This window comes from Mixophyes fleayi, chromosome 9 (assembly GCF_038048845.1).
Source record: "Mixophyes fleayi isolate aMixFle1 chromosome 9, aMixFle1.hap1, whole genome shotgun sequence".
In the NCBI taxonomy this organism is placed as follows: Eukaryota; Metazoa; Chordata; class Amphibia; order Anura; family Limnodynastidae; genus Mixophyes; species Mixophyes fleayi.
In genome coordinates, this window is record NC_134410.1 from 20,432,239 (window position 1) to 20,459,971 (window position 27,733).

The 27,733-nt window shown below is 42.4% G+C and overlaps 1 protein-coding gene across 5 annotated transcripts in view; it reads left to right on the forward strand.

The window, feature by feature from the left end:
• The window catches only part of LRFN1 (leucine rich repeat and fibronectin type III domain containing 1), a 99,511-nt gene that overhangs the window by 64,144 nt on the left and 7,634 nt on the right, over positions 1-27,733 (forward strand). For all 5 annotated transcript variants that reach the window (XM_075186799.1, XM_075186801.1, XM_075186798.1 and 2 more), the window contains one exon: positions 24,988-26,386. In XM_075186799.1, the coding sequence (XP_075042900.1) occupies positions 25,008-26,386 (1,379 nt within the window). In that variant the 5' untranslated portion in view covers positions 24,988-25,007. The remainder of the gene's footprint in view (positions 1-24,987; positions 26,387-27,733) is intronic.

Consider the following 27,733-nt stretch of genomic DNA (forward strand, 5'->3'; position numbering starts at 1 on the left):
CTAAAAATTATTGAGTAGATACTGCTGACAGATATGACTTTTGACAGCCAGAAATATTAATGCACAATTAGGGAGGACACCCCAAAAACACTGAGGAGTGCTAAAAATTATTGAGTAGATACTGCTGACAGATATGACTTTTGACAGCCAGAAATATTAATGCACAATTAGGGAGGACACCCCAAAAACACTGAGGTGTGCTACAAATTATTTAGTAGATACTGCTGACAGATATGACTTTTGACAGCCAGAAATATTAATGCACAATTATGGGGGACACCCCAAAAGCGCTGGGGAGTGCCAAATATGAAGAAAAAATAATAAACCTCTATCCTCCTCTCTGCACTAGCGATTTTGGTTAGAGCAATTGCAAGAACAATATGGTATTCTCTGTCCCTGCTCTAATTAGCCTATGACTACACCCTGCTCTCTCCCTCTGTCAAATGGCGATGGATTGCTGTGGAGGCGTGTATTTATAAAGTTGAAGTATCGCGAGAACCGAGTCCCGAGATCCGACGACGTCACAATGACGTTCGGCCTCGATTTGGATTCGGAATGGGCGGGAGAGTACCGAGCTGCTCAGCTCGGTACTCGGATACCCAAAGTTCGGGTGGGTTCGGTTCTCGGAGAACCGGACCCGCCCATCTCTAGTATGGTGACATAGGAGAAGGATGGCATCTGAAGATAGAATGATGTGTGTATGGTGACATAGGAGAAGGATGGTATGTGAAGATAGAATGATGTGTGTATGATGACATAGGAGAAGGATGGTATGTGAAGATAGAATGATGTGTGTATGGTGACATATGAGAAGGCAGGTATGTGAAGATAGAATGATGTGTGTATGGTGACATAGGAGAAGGATGGTATGTGAAGATAGAATGATGTGTGTATGGTGACATAGGGGAAGGATGGTATGTGAAGATAGAATGATGTGTGTATGGTGACATCGGAGAAGGATGGTATGTGAAGATAGAATGATGTGTGTATGGTGACATCGGAGAAGGCAGGTATGTGAAGATAGAATGATGTGTGTATGGTGACATAGGAGAAGGATGGTATGTGAAGATAAAATGATGTGTGTATGGTGACATAGGAGAAGGATGGTATGTGAAGATAGAATGATGTGTGTATGGTGACATAGGAGAAGGATGGTATGTGAAGATAGAATGATGTGTGTATGGTCACATAGGAGAAGGATGGTATGTGAAGATAGAATGATGTGTGTATGGTGACATAGGGGAAGGATGGTATGTGAAGATAGAATGATGTGTGTATGGTGACATCGGAGAAGGATGGTATGTGAAGATAGAATGATGTGTGTATGGTGACATCGGAGAAGGCAGGTATGTGAAGATAGAATGATGTGTGTATGGTGACATAGGAGAAGGATGGTATGTGAAGATAAAATGATGTGTGTATGGTGACATAGGAGAAGGATGGTATGTGAAGATAGAATGATGTGTGTATGGTCACATAGGAGAAGGATGGTATGTGAAGATAGAATGATGTGTGTATGGTGACATAGGGGAAGGATGGTATGTGAAGATAGAATGATGTGTGTATGGTGACATCGGAGAAGGATGGTATGTGAAGATAGAATGATGTGTGTATGGTGACATAGGGGAAGGATGGTATGTGAAGATAGAATGATGTGTGTATGGTGACATCGGAGAAGGATGGCATCTGAAGATAGAATGATGTGTGTATGGTGACATAGAGGAAGGATGGTATGTGAAGATAGAATGATGTGTGTATGGTGACATAGGAGAAGGATGGTATGTGAAGATAGAATGATGTGTGTATGGTCACATAGGAGAAGGATGGTATGTGAAGATAGAATGATGTGTGTATGGTGACACAGGAGAAGGATGGTATGTGAAGATAGAATGATGTGTGTATGGTCACATAGGAGAAGGATGGTATGTGAAGATAGAATGATGTGTGTATGGTAACATAGGAGAAGGATGGTATGTGAAGATAGAATGATGTGTGTATGGTGACATAGGAGAAGGATGGTATGTGAAGATAGAATGATGTGTGTATGGTAACATAGGAGAAGGATGGTATGTGAAGATAGAATGATGTGTGTATGGTGACATAGGAGAAGGATGGTATGTGAAGATAGAATGATGTGTGTATGGTGACATAGGAGAAGGATGGTATGTGAAGATAGAATGATGTGTGTATGGGTACATAGGGGAAGGATGGCATCTGAAGATAGAATGATGTGTGTATGGTGACATAGGAGAAGGATGGTATGTGAAGATAGAATGATGTGTGTATGGTGACATAGGAGAAGGATGGTATGTGAAGATAGAATGATGTGTGTATGGGGACATAGGGGAAGGATGGCATCTGAAGATAGAATGATGTGTGTATGGTGACATAGGAGAAGGATGGTATGTGAAGATAGAATGATGTGTGTATGGTGACATAGGAGAAGGATGGTATGTGAAGATAGAATGATGTGTGTATGGTGACATAGGGGAAGGATGGTATGTGAAGATAGAATGATGTGTGTATGGTGACATAGGAGAAGGATGGTATGTGAAGATAGAATGATGTGTGTATGGTCACATAGGAGAAGGATGGTATGTGAAGATAGAATGATGTGTGTATGGTGACATAGGAGAAGGATGGTATGTGAAGATAGAATGATGTGTGTATGGGGACATAGGAGAAGGATGGTATGTGAAGATAGAATGATGTGTGTATGGGTACATAGGGGAAGGATGGCATCTGAAGATAGAATGATGTGTGTATGGTGACATAGGAGAAGGATGGTATGTGAAGATAGAATGATGTGTGTATGGTGACATAGGAGAAGGATGGTATGTGAAGATAGAATGATGTGTGTATGGGGACATAGGGGAAGGATGGCATCTGAAGATAGAATGATGTGTGTATGGTCACATAGGAGAAGGATGGTATGTGAAGATAGAATGATGTGTGTATGGTGACACAGGAGAAGGATGGTATGTGAAGATAGAATGATGTGTGTATGGTCACATAGGAGAAGGATGGTATGTGAAGATAGAATGATGTGTGTATGGTAACATAGGAGAAGGATGGTATGTGAAGATAGAATGATGTGTGTATGGTGACATAGGAGAAGGATGGTATGTGAAGATAGAATGATGTGTGTATGGTAACATAGGAGAAGGATGGTATGTGAAGATAGAATGATGTGTGTATGGTGACATAGGAGAAGGATGGTATGTGAAGATAGAATGATGTGTGTATGGTGACATAGGAGAAGGATGGTATGTGAAGATAGAATGATGTGTGTATGGGTACATAGGGGAAGGATGGCATCTGAAGATAGAATGATGTGTGTATGGTGACATAGGAGAAGGATGGTATGTGAAGATAGAATGATGTGTGTATGGTGACATAGGAGAAGGATGGTATGTGAAGATAGAATGATGTGTGTATGGGGACATAGGGGAAGGATGGCATCTGAAGATAGAATGATGTGTGTATGGTGACATAGGAGAAGGATGGTATGTGAAGATAGAATGATGTGTGTATGGTGACATAGGAGAAGGATGGTATGTGAAGATAGAATGATGTGTGTATGGTGACATAGGGGAAGGATGGTATGTGAAGATAGAATGATGTGTGTATGGTGACATAGGAGAAGGATGGTATGTGAAGATAGAATGATGTGTGTATGGTCACATAGGAGAAGGATGGTATGTGAAGATAGAATGATGTGTGTATGGTGACATAGGAGAAGGATGGTATGTGAAGATAGAATGATGTGTGTATGGGGACATAGGGGAAGGATGGTATGTGAAGATAGAATGATGTGTGTATGGTGACATAGGGGAAGGATGGCATCTGAAGATAGAATGATGTGTGTATGGTCACATAGGAGAAGGATGGTATGTGAAGATAGAATGATGTGTGTATGGTGACATAGGGGAAGGATGGTATGTGAAGATAGAATGATGTGTGCATCGTGACAGGGGAAAAATAAAATGGGAATATACATTTAGAGATGAAAAGATGTGTGTTCAGTGACACAGGACAAACATATGTAATGTGGAGATAAAGTTGTATGTGTTCTATTTCACAGGGGAAGATGCATTTAGGACTTATCAGTGACACGGGACAAGGATACAGCATGGGAATAGAATCATTTGTGTTGGGGAAACATAAAGGAAGGGTTGAATGCATAGATAGAATGTTATGTGTCTGTTGATATTGAATGAGAATGATTGAATAGTTGGTTTAACTATACGTACAATTATAGGTGCAATTGAAATTACTTGTATGAAAAAGTCATTTTGTGAATGAAATACTTTATTGCACAATGGGAAAAATTAAAGGGTACATGTCATCTACACACAACCAGAGATTAAACAGATATCTATACAGGCCACACATAACTAAACATATGTTTATATTTACTGTTTGTTACAGCTGTATATTGTCTTCTATATTTACCTTCTTATACGCCAGCATGATTTTATATTTCTTCTGGCAGATATGAATATGTATGATTATTTTGAGTGAATAGTACATATACTGATCTTTCTCTCTCTGCTTCTATTTGCTATTAATGTATCACACCATATCCAGCCGCCCCCCCTCTCCCACATCTCCCATACACGTATATATATTATTCAGAACACTACAGAAATCCAGCTAACCTCAAACACATCACTTGTCTCCCATCTCTTTCAAAGTCCTTTAAATGTACCCTGTGGAACACACACTCTGTTTGTAACAAACCTACCTCCATTCATGACCTCTTCCCCTCAAACAACCTCAGCCTTCTGGCAATAACAGAAACATGGCTCATGCAATCAGACACTGCCTCACCTGCAGCCCTTTCACACTGTGGGCTCCATTTCACCCACACCTCCAGACCTGGAGTCAGACAAGGAGGTGGGGTGGGACTACTTCTTTACCCACGTTGTACATTCACAGTTCTACCAAATGGCTCATCACTCACATTCACATATTGTGAAGTAAATGCTTTACGAATTTTCATCCCATTCTCTATGTATGTTGTTGTGATCTATCGCCAACAATTTTTTGAACATTTCTCATGTCTTATCCTTTGACATCCCCACTATCATTATGGGTGATTTCAACATCCACATTGACAATCCACATTTCACTTCCAAAATGACTCCAAAATACTCTCCTTAACTTCGGAACATTCCCAGTGTACTGACTCCTCTACTCATCGGGATGGCCACTGCCTTGATCTTATTTTCTCTAGACTTTGATCAGTCTCTGATTTATTTAACATTCCTTTTTCTCTCTCAGATCATCAACTTATAGAATTCAAGCTGTCAGCCATTACTTTAGCCTCCTTGCTGTCAAACTCTACCAAACCTCCTCATGCCCGCAGACATCTTAACTCTATTCATTTTCAACATTTTTCCTTCCACCTCTCTGCAACACCTTCTCTCCCCAATTTCTGCATTCTCCTCTATTGATCTGGCAGTACCACATCTTAACCAAACCCTAGAAGCAGCCGTGGCACACCAAAAAAACACAACATCTTCAAAAACTTTCTCGCAAAGCCAAAAGTCATTGGCATAAATCTTGTATGGCTAATGATTTTCTCACATATACTGCTATTTATCACTCCTATCAAAATACTCTGGACACTGCCAAACAAACATACTTCTAATTTCTCATCTCTACTCAGGCCTATAACTTCAAACTCCTTTTCAATACATTTTAAATTTTTTCTCATCCCTCCCTCCTCAAACGCCCAAGATCTTCTTTCCTACTTCAAAGATTTATAAGATCCAGCATGAAATGGGATCCTCATCCTCTACAAACAACCAGCTCAATTCCTTCCCTACACCCTCTGGCACTTTCTCTTCATTTGATCCAAATGAAGATAAAGCATCTACTGTCTTCTTAACTTCCTACTCTACTACCTGTCCTCTTGATCTTATACCTTCACAAAGCAGTTGAACCCTGTCTCCTGTGCTCATCTCAACCTTAAGTGAAATCTGTAATCTCTTTCTATCTAGTTTTATGTCATTATTCAAGCACACATTGGTCTTACCTGTTCTGGAAAAACAAAATTTGGACCCAAATAACTGTCTCATCTCTCAGCTCCAGTCATGCTTTCGTTCCAAACACTCCACAGAGACCGCACTGACTAAGGTTGCAGGGGCAAATGCAGGATATGTAGAGGGGGGTTTTCCACACCACGCCACCAGTGGGTGTGACCAGCATGCATGGGGGCATGACTAAAATTTTAGACAGTGCTTGGCTGCTCTCTAACTCTTCCTATCCCCATAATATACATGGGTAATACTGCATGCACTACTGTTAGGTGCACGCAGCTCTCCCTTTTCAAGCAAAACCATCTGAAGCGGGGGCAGGGTCCAGCCACCTCAATTATACAGTGCCCCAGGCTTGGATGGGGGTTTCCAGGCACTAGCAAACCCCCCCCCCCCCTCGGTTTGCCTATGGGTTGTAGATCACTGCTAAATGTAAAGGTGCTTTACTCGCTTCTAATTCTCCTGGATCTCTCTACTGCATTTAAACTGTAGACCACTCTCTTCTCATTCAAACACTCCACTCCCTAGGTCTTCAGGACTCTTTTCTATCCTGGTTCTCAACCTACCTAACTAATCACTCTTTGCAGTGTTCATTTCTCTGGATCCATCTCCTCTCCACCTTGACCAGCTGGAGAACTACAAAGCTCAATCCTAGGCTTACTGTTCTTCTTTATCTACACCACTTCTCTTGGAAAACTAATAAGATCCTCTGGATTTCAGTGCCATCTCTATGCGGATGATTCCCAAATTTTTCTATAATCTCTGGATCTCTCACCATCTGTGTTGGTCCGCGTTATTTACTGGTTGTCTTTCTGCCATTTCATCTTAGATGTCCTCTAACCAACTCAAACTCAATCAACACAGAGCTAGTAATATTCCCACCAGCTGTATACAGCTATCTCGGTGATAATGGCCCAGAGTGGTGAGGGTTAACTTACCAATTTTCTGGGTTAGTCTCGTGGTTACATGTACCACCAGAATCTTGGTTAAATCAGCTTCTCCGTGCTTTACATGTGGAAGCTATCACCGGCGAGACTCTGCAAATCTTAAGGCCTGTGTAGGCAAGGGTGATCACTTTATGTATAAGGCCATGCCCTATTTCCGGCAAAAACACCCTATTTCAGGAAAGGACTTTTCACCCTTTAATAACTAGACCCCTGGGAAGAGAGGTATGGTATGTGTGTTATGAACGGTAGGTGTGTTAGTAACTATATGTTATACCTAGACTTTTATGTTGGGTGTATTATTATCAGTGGCGGGCTGGCCCCGGGGGCAGGGGGGCATTGGCCCCCCGGGCCGCTCGGTCAGGCCGCTATTAGGTCCGAGGGTTAGGCCGACCAACCACCCCCCGGCTGAAAAATACAATTCTTTCCCCCGCGGCCGCATCTGATGACATCAGATGTGGTCGCGTCAGCGCACAGGCGGCTGCATCACATGACAGGGGAAAATCCCGTTTCATGAGATGCGGCCGCCTGTGTGCCTCCCGGCCACGCCTCTCCCAGCCCGCGTCTGATTATTATTGTTAGATTTTTACAGGTACACTTCTGTGCTATGCTACGAACACCTGAGAATATATGGGAGCTGAGGGAACTTGAGTTTATCCAGATGAATACATGAGAGTGAAGAGAGGAGCACCCTGGAGGGAAAGCGGGACAAGGCCATTTGGGTTTAAAAGCCGGTCTGTCCCCCACATGGATAGGCAGTAATCTCACCACAGGTTTTGTGAATTGATGCCGTCCATCAGCTTTCTGTGTAATTGAGATACTCAGGTTATTTATAGCCTTCGACCCATACAGTAAACAAACCACTAAAACCAAAATGTTCTATAAAGCTTCTGAAATAAAGCTACATGGTCATGTGAATAGTTCATTTAAGGCTGAACATCAACTCATATTTCCTAATGATATTCCTATTTAAGGTGCATCACTGTACATCCTGTTAACACTCTCTGAGAGACGTCAGTAAAAAGCATTTTTGCTGACGTCCCAGATCCCTCCGCTCTCATGATGTCTGAGCTCAAGAGCTTTATTTGTACCCAAGTTAATTGAACCTTCCCAAATAAAAAAATAATTTTCTTTTAATAGCGTTGCTTCAGCCATATACCATGCTCCAGCAAATATTACATAGAGCTGGCTATTACCACTGCAAAAGCCCATGTTTAACGGCAATTAGATAATTTTGTTTACTGTGTACATGCCACCTACTCAAAGTGGAGGCAGCCATTTTTTGGACTGAATGAATATTCATGAGAATTCAGCAGGAATAAGTGTCATCACTGATGTATAAAGCACTGTTTGCTTTTGAGTTCCTAGGCCACGTTCTTATGAATGTAGCCCACAGACCCAGCGCTCTCCTGTTCTGGGAGGCCGGGTCCCGGGAGTATAGAGACAGGGTTAGCAGGGGCCGCTGGCTGGGAGCAGCCCAATGCTACCTACAGTGCCCAGCAGGCACGAGAAGCGGGAATTGACATCAGAGCCCCCCAGTTGCAGAGATGGAGAAGCTGGGAGTGCGGCTAGAGAAAACTGAGGTGCGGCCATTGCCTGGATCTCAGCCTTGGAGCCAATAGAGAGAGAGAAGCACTGCAGCTAAGTTTCTCTGATCCTGCCAGGAAGCCTAAGAGTCACTGAGAGAGTGAGAGGAAAAGGTTGCTGCACCATACAGGTGGCTGATCATCAGTAGTGCACCCATCTGATCTAGAGGTCTTGCCTTCAACTGCCTAACATTAATGGGGCTACCCTCAGCTTCTGCACACTATGTGCTCATTCTTGTTGTTGGGTCTAATGCCCACATCATTATCTTCTTCTTATTGACAGTACGTACCATTGCTGGGACTAGAACCCACTCGTTACCTTCTTCTTATTGACAGTACATACCATTGCTGGGACTAGAACCCACTCGTTACCTTCTTCTTATTGACAGTACATACCATTGCTGGGAGTAGAATCCACTCGTTACCTTCTTATTGACAGTACGTACCATTGCTGGGACTAGAACCCACTCGTTATCTTCTTATTGACAGTTCGCACTATTGCTGGGACTAGAACTCACTCATTATCTTCTTATTGACAGTACGCACTATTGCTGGGGCTAGAACCCACTCGTTATATTCTTCTTATTGACAGTACTTACTATTGCTGGGGCTAGAACCCGCTCGTTATCTTCTTCTTATTGACAGTACGTACTATTGCTGGGGCTAGAACCCACTCGTTATCTTCTTATTGACAGTACGCACTATTGCTGGGGCTAGAACCCACTCGTTATCTTCTTATTGACAGTTCGCACTATTGCTGGGACTAGAACTCACTCATAATCTTCTTATTAACAGTACGCACTATTGCTGAGGCTAGAACCCACTCGTTATCTTCTTCTTATTGAGAGTACTCACTATTGCTGAGTCTAGAACCCACACGTTATCTTCTTCTTATTGACAGTACTCACTATTGCTGAGGCTAGAACCCACTCGTTATCTTCTTCTTATTGACAGTACATACTATTGCTGGGACTAGAACCCACTCGTTATCTTCTTATTGACAGTTCGCACTATTGCTGGGACTAGAACTCACTCATAATCTTCTTATTAACAGTACGCACTATTGCTGAGGCTAGAACCCACTCGTTATCTTCTTCTTATTGACAGTACGTACTATTGCTGGGGCTAGAACCCACTCGTTATCCTCTTATTAACAGTACTCACTATTGCTGAGGCTAGAACCTACTCGTTATCTTCTCCTTACTAACAATAAGCCCTATTGTTGGGACCATAGCCCCTACCATCTTATTCTAGAGAGAAGCAGTCACATTTCTTCATTGTTCTGATTATCACTGTAAGTTTTGTCATTGTCTTCACATTGTAGTTGTCACAGTGGTCCGCACCACTACAGGCTGCGTCCTCCTCATTTTCTTCTCAGAGATTCTTGTGTTTTTCCATCTTAAAAAGATTTTAGCCCCTTTAGGGTATGTGCCAGTCTAAATGTGAATACTGCCCACATTAAGCCCAGGTCCTAAGTGTGAGCAGTTATATGCAAGGCGAGAGACTTTGTAGTGCTACCAACCACACGCTGAAGTGCCCTAATTGGTTATCAGTGTCATTACTAATTATATGCCATTGTTATTATTGCCATTGCTGATTCTACCATTGTCACCAATGTTGCTGCTGATTCTTTTAATGACTGTTATTACCAAATGTCATGATTGAATGCCTCTACTGAATGCTATATCATTGTGTTATTGTTCAGCTAATCTTTTGCATTACTGTCTTGTCATCTTCCTTTTACTCCTTGATTGCTAAACTACTGGCCATCTAGTTATCAGGCCATGTAATAAGCATACCACGTGGCTTTTCCCTTTTTACCTAGTGTGTGTTAGTCATCACCAGCCTTTTATTGTGAGTTTTCCCTGGGATTTTCCACGGTAGACCTTGACAAGATATGCGACGCCGAAGAGAGAACATGACTTGGTTGGGGAAGAGGTAGCTTAAGACTAACCTGTGAAATTGACCACCGCACTTCCCTCCAGGTACTCTGAGGTACCCAACCTCGTAGGGGCTACATGAAAATAGGTTCAGCTCACAAAATAGCTGCCAACACCGCGTGTAGGTGGCAAGGAATCTTCCGGGGGTTGGACCAGCTGTCGAGCCCTGGGTGAAGCTCCGGCGGATCCCAGGGGCTAAAGGGACCCCCCTAGCCTTGCGGCGAAGGGGGTCTGAAGACGGGTTCTTTTGGATCCGGGGGTCGGGGACTAGAGCCTTTCCTTTTTTGAGAAGGGCCAAGTACAGCACCCTTGTGCTCATTTTTTAAGTTTTCACTTATTTTTTCGGACACTTGGGCACGAGAGCACTGCTTTTCAGGCTTTCAATAAAAAAAAAATAGGGATGGGGCTTATCGTCACAGTCATTGAATGACTCAATAGCTATTATAATAAGCTCCAACCCCATACCAAGAACTCCTAGTGACATTGAATCCCAACCTCCATTTGCCAGCCATTTACTGGCAATGCATGCTGGGGCTTGTAGTTTAACAACGCCTGGAGACCCACAGTTTGGCCAGACCTGCTCTAGAACCTGCCAACGATGGAATCCTACAGAGCACTGCAGATGTTTTCTGGAAAGCTCCAGAACTGCACTACGTGCAGATGGGAGCGTGTAGATAATAGTTGCATTGTGTATTGTGTCAGTGACACTGCATTGCTTTGACACATAGATGTTTAGATTAGCCCCCCTCTCCTGACCATGACAGCAGCACAGTCTGGAGCAGCCTGCTGTTCCCTTTTGAGGTGTAATCAAAGTGAAAAGTCCACGCTTGTTCTGTCCAAGTATGTCACTCCGATTCAGGCTCACGTTCACTATCCCCAGGCAGCTGACAGATCTCTCTCGGGAACAGAAGTAAACAGAGTGTCACCTCCTGTAACCCATCATAAACACGTCACCCAGCCTCCAGGGAAGAGGAAAACTCTGGGGCATTGATGCCACTGCAGACCAAGCACATCTCATTAAGATCTTAAGGGTGTTTGCTCCACTTCCTCAAGTATCTCTTAAAAGTTGCTGCATCTCCTTTCAAACAGGAAAGGTGTTTTATTAATACAGCGCAACGGTGAATACGAAACTATTGCTTCCTCAATGCTGCTCACGGTTTGCTGACGGGATTATTTGCTCTCAAGTTGCAAGTGTACAGAAACCTAACAACCAATCAGCTGTGATTTATTTTAGTGCAATGAAAGCAAAGGTCTTATTAGTAACTATGGGCTACTGTACATTTCCCCTTCGTTATTAAATCCCAAGAGTGTCTGTGGCCGGTTCTTAGCAAGAATCATTCCTGGCGAGGTTGAAATGCAGCCTGAGAATTATAGACCGGTGAGACGCCTGGCACACATAGTGACTGAACGGCTTATAAATTAAATATTGCCCGCCTTTCCGTGAAATAATGTAATTATTCATTATTTCCCGCAATCTAACGAACCACTAAATTGAAATGTTAGTCGCTCCACATAAAGGATTGCTGCTACAGTCATTAATATGTAAATATCTTTGAGCCAGAGCTGTGATTGTAGTGTGATTTGTGCTGAATTTAGTTTGCTGTGCACCCCGGTCCGCCTGTCTGTAAATTCATAAAAGAACATGACAGGGAGACACGTGTAGAATACCTTGGGAAACATACAGAGGACAATAGCTATTGCCCAGCTCGTTAACAGTTTATATCATTTCAGACATCCTAAATACTAATTTGTGGTACATATACACCCGGGGTGGGGGGGGGGGGGGGTGGCAATCAGACAGAGCCAAACAAATATAAATAGATACCGTCAAAAGGCCGAATTTACCTTGTATGTGTGTGTGCATATACACAGTATAAACACACACATACACACTGTGTATGTATGTATATATATATATATATATATATATATATATATATATATATATATATATATATATATATATATATATAGGGCCTGATTCATTAAGGATCTTAACTGAATAAACTTTTTATTTCAGTCTCCTGGACAAAACCATGTTACAATGCAAGGGGTGCAAATTAGTATTCTGTTTTGCACATAAGTTAAATACTGACTGTTTTTTCATGTAGCACACAAATACTTGATAGCTTATTTGTACACTGAAATTTAAAGTTGATATTTGTGTGCTACATGAAAAAACAGTCAGTATTTAACTTATGTGTAAAACAGAATACTAATTTGCGCCCCTTGCATTATAACATGGTTTTGTCCAGGAGACTGAAATAAGAAGTTTCTTCACTTAGATCCTTAATGACTCAGGCCCATAGTGAAAATGTGACATAATATCCAACAATGCCAAAATATCCACAATTATCATCAAATCGGCACAGCACTTACCTCGCTGCTGAGTCTGGTGGAGGAAGGTTCAAAGGGCTAGTAGTAGTCTGTGCACAGTAGCTCACACTGCCACTGCATCCACAATCGCTATGGAGGGAACTGTTGAAGTTGGTATAAAAAATTCATAACTGGCAATCATGCCTCTCACACCTCTTCACATGACCCTAACATGCCCATCAGATCTCCCAACATGCGATTGGATCTCCCCATGTGCTCCTTACATGAACATCAGCCTCCCACATACCATCAGATCTCCCCACCTTCTATCAAACCTTGCTAAATGCCTCTTGTTTGCCCATCAGACCTCTCCAATTGCCAGTAGACCTCCTCACATGCCCATAAGACCTTTCCACATGCCATTAGACCTCCTCACATGCGCATCAGACCTACACGCATGCCACCAGATTTCACCACATGTCCCTTTCATGTCATCAGACCTCCCCACATTTTCATTACATGCCCATCAGCTTACCCACATGCCACCAGTTCTCATCAGATGTCTCTTAAATAGCATCAGACCTCTACACATGCCCCTTACATGAACATCAGCCTCATCACATGACATTAGATCACCCAACATGCCCTTTACATGCCAATCATATCTCCCCGCATGCCAGCAGACCTCCACACATTTCCTCAGATTTCCTTACATGCCCATCAGTCTCCACGCATGCTATCACATCTCACATTTCTCTTACTTACCTTATCCACTTAGCTGTTGGCGCTTGCACAGGGAAAGCACACTATACTTTGTCCTCCTCCTTCACTGATTGGTTTATCGGTGACACTGTGACCTCCCTGCAGAACAGGTCACTTGGGTACAAAAAATACTGAATAGAACACTCCAAAGACATTTTTGTTCATGTACTTCACTGATGTTGAAGTAGGGTGCTTTAGAAGCTGCCACCTTCTTGGCTCTTAGAGCAGTTGTCCATCTTCGGATAAATGCCACTTTTTAGGGAAACCCCTCCATTTACCCCTACTACTGGATGCCCCCATGTCACACCAACATTACCAGACTCTAGTCATGTACCGGCAGTACTGACAGCTAGAAGAGGAGAGAGCTGTCAGTATTCCTGCTCGATATGTAGAAGGTGGCTCCCGAGTATATAAGATCTGTAGTCACCTTCACGTCACAACCCTGTACTTGCAGCATCAACAGCTAGGACAGGTTCGGTCTGGTAGTACGGACAACTGGCTGTCCTCCCTGTTGTTATCACTGTTGGTCCTGCAGCTGTATTGTGATAATGGGAGTCCAGGAGAGCAATGGGTCACCTAAATAGCAGAGCTTCCTCAAACTTGAAGTATTCCCACAGTCACCTGTTAGTACCTAGCTCACAACACACACACACACACACACACACACACACACCAGCTCTTTGTCTAACACTCCACACTGCATCCTCCACACCCATAAGACTCAGCCCAACATGTTATGTCCTGCTTCCAAAGTGTGTATCTAACTAAAGGCAGACTGAGGGTCCTATTTATTAATTAACAGGGTTTTGCCCCGTTAATTATCATCTGTCATCGCAACAATGACAGATGACTTTACGGATGCATTTATTAAAAAAATCATCCCTTGACTTACTGCGGTAGTCTACCTCTCCCCTCCTGTGACTAACACAGAGTGGCTTTGCGCATGCGCGACCAAAGTTCACTTTGCCATAATAAGTGGAGGGGAGAGCAGAAAGGCTGCTGTGAAGTGATCCGAAGATCCCTCTACCGCAACGCTCTTCCCATAGGGTAGAACGGCTGACGCCATCTTCAGACAACGTCAACCAATGGGCTCAAGCTCCTAAAAGCTAGGCTTTTTGTAGATTGTTAAATAGTCTCAGATCGCAGTCCCCATTGAAAATTCTGTGGACTGCAGAATAATGCGAAACTTAGCCTAATGCAGGAGATATCTATGATATCTATGAGATGTTTATGACATATTCTGTGTTAGACTTTTGTTACATAACTATGTAACTTCTAAATGCCTAAATCATATGGGAAAAAATGTTTCCGCTTGGTTTGCGGCTTAATAAATAGTTCAATAATACACTTCTCTTTTGTTATTCTGCCTTGGTTGGCCTATACATACAGACGCATATACACACATAGATATATGTACATATTTGTATGTACATATATGTACAGATTTAGGGTAGCCTTATGTCTATCCAATGAATAATTAAATACCCATGCCAAATCAGCCTTTACTGTGGCGTCAATTCTCCTAACTGGAGACTTTCAGTGATGATAAGGAGATTGAACTGCTTTCAAACATAAGTTTATTTATTTTATCGACTAGTAGAGAGTAAAAAAGTACACATCCACTTGTAATTAATTTCTTCTGAAGACTTTTTCGGAGATCATCGTTGATAACACAATGGGCCTGAGTCATTAAGGAAAGTAATGCAAAGAAAAAGGAGTAAATGTTCTCAGGGAGAAACCATGTTACAATGCAAGGGGTGCAAATGAGTTTATATTTTTGCACATAAGTTAAATACTGGATTTTATTTCATGTAGCACACAAATACTTGATTTCTTTATTTTTACACTGAAATTTAAAGTTGATTTAGAACATGCCGTATCTCAACTATAAATCTGCCCCCACGTTTTAAATTTACCTCCCCCTCCAATGCAACATGGTTTTGCTCAGGTGCAAAGTTGCTCCTTTTTTATGCTTTTGCTCTCCTTACTGACTCCGGCCCAATAACTCCTCCGTCTTTTCCACATCACACAATTGAAATCACGTAAGGATAAATATAAGAGTAATTTATGACTTCAGCCAATAGGTGGCAGTAGGCACATACCATTGGATGACAAAACATACACATACAATAATATCATATGAAGAGGTCACATGATCATGGCCTTATAACTGATAACGATTAAAAAAACAGAAAGTTGTGTTCTCTGTATTACTAGCCTCTCCCAACTAAAGCAGCAGCTCACCTGATGTCTCAAACATTCTTTAAATTTGAAATAAAGTGACGGGTAGGGGGGCCCGGTACCAACTCCTGGGGTAGATGGTGTATATTGTAGCTGAGAGAGTTCACACAAGTCCAAAGATTTCGTGCAACTGGCCTCAGACAGTGTTATTCAGTAAGAAAACAAAAGTAAACGCCAAAATAAACGTTGCCGTCTGGCTGTAACTAAACACTGGTCACTCCGGACTAATAAACTAAGACAAAACAACAAGCGCAGTAACTTGCAGGCAGTTATCAGGCTCTCTCTCACAGACTCTGCAGCCCCTGCTCCCAGGCAGTGAGAGACTGACGGAGCCGCCTTTTACTAGCACCACCCAGGGGCTACTCCTGATTACCAGCAGAGTCACTGGTAACTTGGAAGACCCGGTTCATGGGCTTAGTAGATGGAGTCCGCCCTCATTCTCTATCCATAAACCCTAGGACCCTTTTCCAGCTTTTCAACAGGCCCAGGGGCGCACGCAGGATTGTCAGGGGGGGTTCCCCCCTCCCCCCCCCCCACCGAAAAGAAAACAAGAAACCCGAGAGAGAGCTGCTGCGCATGCGCAGCTCCGTTTGGCAGCGCTGTCCTATACAGCAGCCGCGGCGCTGCCAAAGAAGCGTCCGCGGTGGTGTTGTATACAATACAGCACCGCCACGGACGCTTCTTTGACAGCGCCGCGGCTGCTGTATAGGACAGTGCCGATATGGTGGGCACTGAGTTAGCACAGGGGGGGGTTTCTGGAGACTCAGAAAACCCCCTGCGTGCGCCACTGAGGCCCATAGCCCTTCAGCAGCTCACGAGAATAACATTTTCCTGGGGTTTTAAAACAAGTAGGTTAGGAACGTATGGGAAATATACCTGCCATCATACACCAACCCAGTGAGTGAGTTCTTGACAACTATTTTGACCTCCTTATCGGAGATCCAAGTGGCAAATGCGAGGCGCATGATAACACGATTCAGGTGAATAATCAAGCCCCTGCCCTTCCCACTTCAGTAGGAATTCTCCCAGATTGTGGTGAAGTAGATAAGTATGCCTTACCCTATCGCAACATTTGGAACTTGCCAAACAGGGCTTTACTTTGCATGCGACGGCTCCTATGCATGCTCAGAACTGCAGATCTCGGGCCTCTGCAGTGGATGGACCAGTAACGCAGTGATTTTTCCTAAAGTTTCTCCTAAATCTACTACCCTCCAGTTTTAGTTTAGGAGATTGTCAGTAAAGTATATTTACACTAGTTGTCAACCCCGACACACACACACACACACACACACACACACAAACGGCAGACAATACAACTGGAGGAAGGGAGGAAAAAAAGGTGAGTAACAGATCCCTTGGGTGATCTGTAGGATATCTAAGCACTGACTGGAGCATGCTCTCCTCTCTATCTCTAGCACTGATCTGCTTTTAACCTTAGCAGTCTAATCTCATTGATTTTCAGACAGTAAAAGCTTCTTCCTTCCTCTACGGAATACATTTCCCATACTACAGTAACCTAATCAATCTATACATGAGCTAAAACACAGGCAAAGGAGGAGGATGTGTAGAGGGTGATGCAAACAGCGGAGAACATATACCCAGCTAGGCATATAGGACACAGGCAGGGTGAACGGCTGTTATGGAAGCTTCAGGGTCTGTGATACTTTGGGCATTTTTCTAAACTAATGTCAGGCTGTCAACCCTGCAGTCGCCCCTGGGCACACGCAAAGATTTGCCAACGTTCTCATCCATGGTGCCCACAGTAGATATATTGATCAGTTCTCGTCTGGGTGACAGGTCCAATTTAAGTCCATTAGATTTCTACATAAAAGTAAATTATTATCTTTCCACAGATGAGGATTTCTCAAACAATAGTATCTATCACCTTTTGGGTATCTCAAAGAGCCACGTTGGATATTTCTTTATCTCAAAATACATGTTTTGGAATTTTTTTTTTGTGTTCCCAAAAGAGCTACATTTTAAAATTCATAGGGACTTGTACATATAAAATATTTATAGCAAACATTTGACGATCCATCAGCACCATTATAATGCTTTATATGAGAAGCGCCAACATATTTCTCTAGTGCCAACATAGTCTGCAGTGTTGTACAATCAGAGCGTTCTCTTCAGGCACCTCTCCTACCACACACACAGCAAGTTCAATTTAGACCGAAGTCAATTTATTCTGAATTCAATTAACCCACAAACATGTCTTTGGACAGTGAGAGGAAACCACAGTACCCAGAAGGCACTGGAAGGAATGGAGTCATCTACTCAACAACATATTCTACCACTGTCGGCAGATCCACCACTTTGTCCAAGCCTCACTCAAAGAGACACCGGCAAGGCAGCTTACCCATATTGAACACACCTGCACTTATAATCCCAACTGCAGAGACACCATGGGGTATATTTAAGAAAGCACGGTAGTGCACTATCGTGCACTTACCGTGTAAATTAGGCCACAATGTGCTCTCCGCAAATTTATTAAAGGTGCATCGCAGCAGATATCATTGATATCTGCTGCTTTGCACTCCTGATCGTTTTTGCGAGCAGTCACCATTCAACAGAATGGTGACTGCTCCTGGCCGCAATCTAACAAGTCCCGAAAAAATGTTTTTTTCGGGAACTTGTTGTGTTAATTTACGCCAGCTGAGGCTGGCGTACATCATCCAAAATGCTGGTAAAACTTCTGTTCTTCGTTATGTCCAGCTCTGCTCCGGAGAGCAGAGCTGGACAGCGCATGCGCAGGGAGTGATCTTGTGATCCCTCCCTGTCACAGCCTCAAGTTCTCCGGTCGGCACATGCGCAGTAGCATGAAGAAGAGAAAATACACCGAAGAGGAGGAGATCCGGAGCCAGAGCGACCGAAGAGGCAGTGGGGAGTATGTTTTTTTTTATCACAGAAACAGCAGTTTTTCGGAACTGCTGTTTCTGTGTTCCATTTTTCATAAATTTGAGAAATACATCAATCCTTATCCATGCGATAAGGATTGATAAGTATTTCTCGTTTTGCCCGATACATGATAAATGTGCCCCTATATCCATGTGTTACCACAAAAGCCATGAATCGGCCTGGGAATCAGCTATACGGTGCTCCCTCAAAAAAGAAACTTGGCATCAAATCCGTACTAGAGTCTGTAAAACCTTGACTAGTGGGTACTTGGTCCAGAACATCTACATAAAATCTATCCCATCACATCCAATCAATATTGGAGAGAATGTGGTGAGGAAGGAAGCTTAATCCACAACTGGTGGACCTGACCCAAGATAAGTCCATTCCGGAACACAATGAAATTGCTTATTGCCATAGTTACAGGGATATCTCTGAGGCTGTCGCTCACCACCTTGCTCCTTTGTGCCCCCTTAACACAGCTCGAAAAGTATCTAGACAAACTTATATTACACATACACCATGCTGCAAAACACCAAATCACACACAACTGGTAAAACAAAATCCCCACTCCCCATTCTCTCTCTCCTGTCCTTCCTACCCTACTTCTATGCCACCTCCCCGCTTTCTCATTCCCCCGTTTCTTCTTATTGTATATGGCATACACTCCCGCAGAACATAAACACCACAGTGACACAGAGTCGTTTATTTAATTGCTTGTTTATTCTCAGACTGTTAAATGTTTACAATCACTGTAACTGTGTCATTAAGTAACAACAGATATGTAGCAAGTATTATTGCTGCACTGTACAGTTAATGTATTCCTTTGTCTCATCTGTTCCTCATTGGAAAATGTTTAAAAACAAGATTCAATGAAGAGTTTAAAAAAAAGGAAATGTGTGTAACAAGGCACCCGACGTGCTGATACCCCTCTCTCTAACGGCTACTTCTCCACTATTGTTTATGGTAATAAAAAAAATAGCAAAAAAACAAAAAGAAGAAGAAAGATAAGTTAAATTAATGTAAAACTGTTTGTATGCTGCCCTTGTCAGGGGCCTAGTTTGCCTACAGTATATGGTAAATGCTGCCCTGATATTAGGCAAAGTGCAAGTATTCTACTTTATTCCTGATCATTTGTTCACTAGGGGCCTGATTCATGTTTGGGCGTATCTTGCATGAAATTGCTCTGCTCATTCTCCATATAGGATCTTAGGGTATATTTACTAAACTGTGGGTTTGAAAAAGTGGAGATGTTGCCTATAGCAACCAATCAGATTCTAGCTGTCATTTTGTAGAATGCACTAAATAAATGATAACTAGAATCCGATTGGCTGCTATAGGCAACAGCTCCACTTTTTCAATCCCGCAGTTTAGTAAATATACCCCCTTATGTCTATGAACGCAATTGCATGCAACTTATGTCCAAACGCAAATGACACTTACGACCACCTGCAGCTTCAGAGACAGAGAAAAAAGGGGCGGACTAATGTAGGGAATGTACACTAAGGACATTCCGAGGGCTTGTCAGTGCAGATGTGGCTCATTCAAGTCCTGGGTTTCATTCGTACCACTTGCACTCACTACAGGGCAGGTGTAAGTGTCGACTGATAGTCATGATTGACACGGCATAGACTTTGTATTAAAAACAACACGTATGAATGCCACTAGCTAGCACAGAACATGTGTATACAAGGAAGATAGACTTTAAAAATGCATCGTGATTTATATATGTAATGATATATATATATATATATATATATATATATATATATATATATATATATACAAATTTTCTTTCTTAAATACATATTTTTATTGATGATTACAGTATGCTGTTAAGAGTTGTTCATTTATTTTAGAATTTTTTTTGTGTGCATGTATACTGCAGTCTGTTATCTGTATCTACACATGGCAAATACTGTTTAGGCAGACTGTACTTACACCCAGATTCAAATCAGAACGTCCCTTGAGAGATATTTGGCATAGAATGCCATCAGAACTACACACACATTCTGTGCTCTTTTTTTAAAACGCAAATGACATCCGACCCTGAATCAGGCCCTAGAAGCAGTATTCTGCAGTCTATAACTTTTATTTATTTTTATATCCGCCACAAGTGCAAGGCTGTGACCTGTTGTCATTTATCCAGCAGGGTGCGCTCCTCTCCTCCTTCTCCCACTCTTGAGATTAGGCAACTTGATGCACTTACAGGGGCCACATGGGATGACCTTCTAACCTTCACAAGGACCGCACATTACCGTTAATCTCTGCAATAAGACAAAACAAGACATTTAATCAAAGATAGAGACACCTATCTGTAATAACAAATCAGCAAACATTTTAAACAAGTGTTGCAAGCTATAACAAGCACATCTGACAATAAACTAGAAGGAGCTGGGGCCCGTAGGTGAAGGCTCGGAGGGTCTCATGCTGCCCTAGAGTCTGTCGCCCATCACTGGACTAGACTGACACTGACACACACACACACACATATCAGAATTTGCAGAGTAAATTTAGAGGTTGGAAGTTACAGAATACATTTTGAGGTATATATAGGCTCATACTAAGGTTTAACAAAGGTTGGAACCAGTGCCATCTGCAATTTTTATTCCCTATTATCTACATCAAATGAAGTAAAATACATGTATGCCTCCATTATCTTTCTGTTCAAAATAAAAAAGCACAACAAAAAAAAAATACCATAAGGCTCAATCCTAGGCCCTCTGCACTTATTTTATCTATACCATTTCTCTTGGAAAACTAAATGTACTGCTCCGACCTTCCAAGTCAATACATTGGTTGCCTGTATGTTACAGAATCCAATATAAAATACCCCTACTAACATACAAGGCCACAGACATAACTGCACCTACATACATCTACTCACTTGTCTCAAAATATCTCCCAATTCGACCCTCCGCTCCGTGCAAGATCTGTGTCTTTCATCCACACTCATTACCTTCTCCAGTTCCCGGTTGCAGGTTTTTGTTGGAGCTCCACCCACTCTGTGGAATTTCCTCCCTCGTACAAATCATTTAATTAGCCTCCAAACCTTCAAACTTTCCCTGTAAACTCATTTCTTTAGGCAAGCTTATTCAATCCCTGAACCACCTTCTTGACCTCCCTTGGCTATTTTATGCAATTACAATTATGATAGATTGTAAGCTAGTGAGCAGGACCCTCTTATCTCTTTGTCTGTTAATGGCCATTCTTGGATACCTATATATATATAAGTGTTAATACACATATTACCACTCCTCCACATAGTTCACACAAAACTTACATTTATTGGATTTCTATACTCAAACAACCTATCGACCTCCAAACCATCGTCGCTGTGTGGGTGGATTATATAGTCCCACTAGGCGCTTTTTCCAATTTCAATCTAGCTGGACCATTATGCAATGTGAGGCACTTAACCTCATGTATTCAACTCCTATTCCCCTGTAGAGTGTAAGCTTGGGGGCAGCATCTCTTACTTCTTTGTTAATACCCAGTCTTGTTTTATTACTGTGTTTGCTCCCAATTGTAAAGCGATTCGGAGAATGCCGACTCTAAACAAAGAAATATTAATAAATAATAAGTGATATTAACAGCAGAAAGTCTGAACTAAGGGGCTCTGGGCTTGGTGAACATACCAAAATCAGGATAGGTCCTGATACCTCTGAAGTATGAGTGTACCCGACAAATATATGCAAATGCATAACTCCTGATTTTGGTAGGACTGCCCCAGTTCTCAGACCCCAAAACTGGGTGGGTGTTTATCAGAAAGGGTGCAGAGTTTGGACAGATCAGAGGCATAGTTTGGGGAAGACCATAGAGCAGGGGTAATGATGGGGATAACTCCTGCCTTCTGGAGGCAGAATTTCCTTTTGCACCCCGGCGTAGGGCAAGAAGCAGCTTCAACGGGGCCCAACCCAACTTTGCTTTCAGTGACCCTAACAGGAATATAAAAATAGAGGACTAAGATATGAAGAGGAGACAGCACAGACAGCCATTTACTGAGCCATATATCCTTTCACTTCATAATGATCACATATGATTAGTGACTATTGAATTACTGTACATAATCCATATGTGTAATGAGTCAGATTACTTCTGTAATCACTCTTCTTTTGAGTACAGATCAGGTCAGGGGATCTCCAAGTTCAATACTGACATGGTGAGTGCTTTGTGCAATGGCTGGTAACATAAGGCATGACACTAGATACTTTAGCATTGCCTCACTGATCAATATCTGCCATGATTCCTAACTGTGGCGATGGTTCGGCCATCTTGAATTTTTACATCTTTTATTTACACTTGTAAGATGAGAACAAACGAGGAAAGTTGAATTGTTACAAAAATGTAACTGAGCCAGCTATGCTTTAGTTTGCTTCTAATTACATGAAAATAAATTAAATCCATTTTGCACTTAAATTTTCTTAAGTTATATTTTTTAAATAATTTAGTGTATGAATATTCGTTATGTACATATATATCCAAGTATTATAGCAGTGGTGGGCAATAGACAGCCCGTGGCCCCTCGAGCCTTTACCTGCATCTCCTGTTGGCTCCTCCTTATCTGCCTCATTCGCCAGAGAATAAGACTGAATGGGAGCAGCTGGATTCCGTGTCATGTGACCTGCAGGTAAGCCATGCAGCACAACCAATCGGAGGAGGAGTTAGTGCGGTGTATTCTACACCATGTGCTCTCCCTCATTTGAGGGCTTTGGCTGTGGAAGTGGCTTGTGGAGGAGGTGTAAGAGGCATGTAGGGAGATGTGAGGGGCATAGAAGGAGTTCTGAGTGGCATATGGGAGAGTTCCAAAGTACATTTATGATCCGTGGGCATCAGCGGCGCACGCAGGGGGGGTTTCCGGTTCTCCAGAAACCCCTCCCCTCCGCGAAGAACGGGGGCTAAACAGTGCCCCTACATAGCGGCACTGTACTGTACAGCAGCCGCTGCGCAGTCAAAGAAGCGTCCGAGACGGTGCTGTATTGTAGTACAATACAGCACAGCCGCGGACGCTTCTTTGACAGCGCCGCGGCTGCTGTACAATACAGTGCCACCGAAATGGAGCTGCTGCGCATGCGCGGCCGCATGCGCAGCAGTTCTCTCTATTTTTTTGTTTTTTCGGGGGCCCCTGGGCATGTGCAGCCCTTTTAGTAGTTAAAGGGCCACACATGTGGCCCTTAAAGTATATCAGGTTTAAATGAGTTGTATGTGTCCAATGAGAATAGAACAACATTTTCATATATGCCAACAGCGCCGATGTTCCTGGGTTGATTCTTGGCATCCTAAAGGTGAGTGGTCTCATCCAAAGTGGGAGTGGTTTGTGCAGATCTAGGTCTGGTTGGGGAGGATTGGGTTGTATGGTTTTATTTCATTTTAATTGGCAATTGAGAGCAAGCATTCCCAAATGGGAAATCTTGACAACTTAGACTATGTCCTGATTCACCCTTCCTATGTCCCAAAACACCATGTCACTACTATTTTAGACAAGACTACTGCACTTTCTTTGACCGGTCTTGCCTCTTTAGGTTGCCAAAACATCGGGAACGCCGGCAGTAATGTGAATCAAGGATACACGACAAAATGATGTGCATAATGCATTTTTTATTATTAATATATGATATATACCTTTTGATGTCTATGGAATTTGTTTTATTGATACATATAGAAAATGGTCTGCTGCCAGAAATGTCCACCTGTTACAATGATACATACATTTTTTGGGGACATTTCTGAAAACTGGTGCAGATGAAGAATATAGTGTTACCCACAGCAACCAGGGGGTAAATGTATGAAGCTCCGGGTTCTTCAACACCCGCGAGTTCGGCGTCTTCAGCGCTTAAATTTCAAGCGGCGCTGCCTTGTAAAGGGAAGTTTCCCTTTACAAGGCAGCGCCGCTTTAAATTTAAGCGCTGAAGACGCAGAACTCCCGGGTGTTGAAGAACCCGGAGCTTCATACATTTACCCCCAGATGTTATTGTTCACTTTTAAATTGAAATAGAAAAATTACTCTGAATGTGATTGGTTGCTGTGGACAAAACTAGCATGTCTTCTCCTTGAAAATTAGTTTTCGAAAAATGCCCCTGTATTGCCCAATCTTCTGATTTATTTGTACACTTGAATAATAAAATAGAAAGTTGTGTCTAAGACATTTTTGACAGATTTATCCAAGTTATCCTACTATGAAACAGTAGCATTCTTTATGCCAAAATTGCTATTATGCTTATTTGTAGTATTCAACATTCTTTCTCTCTCTTCCCTAAAGACTCTTTTGGCCAAGGGGCCATGGAGAAGCTGCTATGCCTGCTGCTGATGGGAGCTCTGGGGTACTTAGGGAGAGCACAGCATTGCCCCGGCCGCTGCATCTGTCAAACGAACTCTCCAACCCTCACCATGCTGTGTGCCAAGACAGGACTACTCTTCGTCCCACCAGCCATTGACCGTCGGACAGTGGAGCTACGACTGACAGATAATTTTATCACCATCATTCGACGCAAGGACTTTATCAATATGACCAACTTAGTGCACTTGACATTGTCACGAAACACTATTAGCCAAATTGTACCACTTGCGTTCTCGGACTTGCGTTCACTAAGAGCCTTGCACATGAATAGCAACCGACTTTCTGTCCTGCGGATTGAACACTTTCGCGGCTTGGGCAATTTGCGCCATCTCATTTTAGGTAACAACCAGATAAATTCTATCCAGTCTGGAGCCTTCATTGAGTTCCTGTCAACTGTGGAAGACCTTGACTTATCTTACAACAACCTAGAAGAGCTGCCCTGGGAGGACATTGGTCAGATGGTCAATCTGAACACGTTAACTCTAGACCACAACTTGATTGACAATATTGCTGAAGGGACATTCACTATGTTGCATAAACTAGTGAGGCTTGACATGACCTCCAATCGGTTGCACAAACTTCCTCCGGACAATCTATTCCTCAGGTCTCAGGTGTTGGCCAGTGCGAAAGGCACCAGTCATTCCTCTCTGTCCATCAGCTTTGGAGGGAACCCTCTGCACTGTAACTGTGAACTTTTATGGCTTAGGAGATTGACAAGGGAGGATGACTTGGAGACCTGTGCCTCCCCAGAACAGCTAACAGATAAGTATTTTTGGTCAATTCAAGAGGAGGAGTTTATCTGTGATCCTCCACTTATTACTCGACACTACGCTAGCAAAACATTTGTCATGGAAGGACAATCCGTGAGCCTCAAGTGCAAGGCGGTAGGAGATCCAGAACCATCAGTTCACTGGATTGGCCCAGATGGGAAACTCATCCACAATACAACAAGGATTGTAGTTCATGACAACGGAACCCTGGACATTATGATTACGACACTAAAGGACAGTGGTTCGTTCACCTGTATAGCATCCAATGCAGCTGGAGAAGCCACCGCCCCAGTGGAACTGGCAATAGTACCCCTTCCATTGCTAGTCAACAACACGGCTCATATAAAGGAACCTGACCCTGGGTCCTCCGACATCACAATCTCGATCAAGTCTGGCTTTAATGACACTAAGAACCTAGATAGAAGAATTGTGGTGGACAAGTTGAAGTCCACCTCGGTTGTCATCCAGTGGCCATCGGAGCGTCATATCCCCGGCATCCGCATGTATCAGATTCAGTACAAAAGTCCCTTAGATGATTCTCTGGTGTACAGGTGAGAAGAACTGATGTCAATGGTTATGATTGTGTGTAGATAAATGGATTATGATGTTATATACAAATGGAGTGGGCTCAATGTGATCGGACGTCTGTTAGTAATCACAGCACCTATTAATAACTCCGCTGTGCTTACGTGGAAAGCCGAGTGGGCGAGTTTAATGTGGTGCGCTCCAGTGCATTTATATCCGTTGCTACAAATATTTTATAACATTTATAGTATAGTGTATTGTGAATACATAACGAAGTGCTAATAGTAAAATATACTGTAAATGCAGAATAAATAAAGAGATAACGTGAAGTAAGGTTAAGTACACTACAGAACATTTCTCCCGATGCGATAGGCTTAACGATTTTACCAACGACTGAAAGAACAAAAAGTCCCGATCAGCAGCCGATTCCTGTGTACACACTATTGAAGTTTTACACGATTCACAGTCAGATCGGTGCTCTTCATCTGTCATACCAACAGGCTGAAAAGATTGTGACTCTGCACACTCCATAGAGATCTATGGACACTGCCGGCTATGACACACTGCAGAATTGGAACAGTATCGTTCAATCGTTGGACAACATTTTAGTCCGGTTTAAAAATCAAATGAAACAATACGATCTGCTTTGGAACGATAATTGTTCATTGTTGCAGTGTATACAGTAATGTGATATCAGGCCGACTGGTCAATTATTGTCTTATTGACCCGATATTCTGCTGAAAACACTGTAGTGTGTACCCAGTCTAAGACAATCAGTAATAGATAAATAAATTAGGCAACTTTAACAGGCATTTTAAAGATGAATGTTGTTGGGGGTTTTTTAGATTAAATTGAAGCTGCAGAGAACAATGTATTATTTATCTGGGAAAGGTTGGATTAGTGTGTATAATATCATCTTAAGGGAGAATATTGTTGTAGTCAGTTTTTTTTTTGCACTTTCCTGACTGATGTGCCCTTAGTAATTTTCCTGAAACATGATTAACTCTGGGAAAATATTTGCAATTTGGAATTCTGCAAAAATTGTATTAAGATGTTGCATTAAAATGATGATTTATGGCTTCTCTCAAATTATTGAAGCCCCCTGGCCAGTGAAAACTAACTCTTACAGATGGGAAAACCTATTTATCATAGCTCAGGATGACGACAGCAGGAGGTGATTACTTAAAAATAAAGCATATCTTTCCTTTTGCTCATTTTTTTAAAAATTTTCTCAGTGAATATGGAACTGGACGTTAGTGGCAATATTTATTAATAAATGGTATTGAGAAAGATTTTCCATTGCTGCGATAATCTGCGTTAAAATCGTTCATATGGCCACTATTTGATAAATAAACTGCGTGATTAATGCTCCA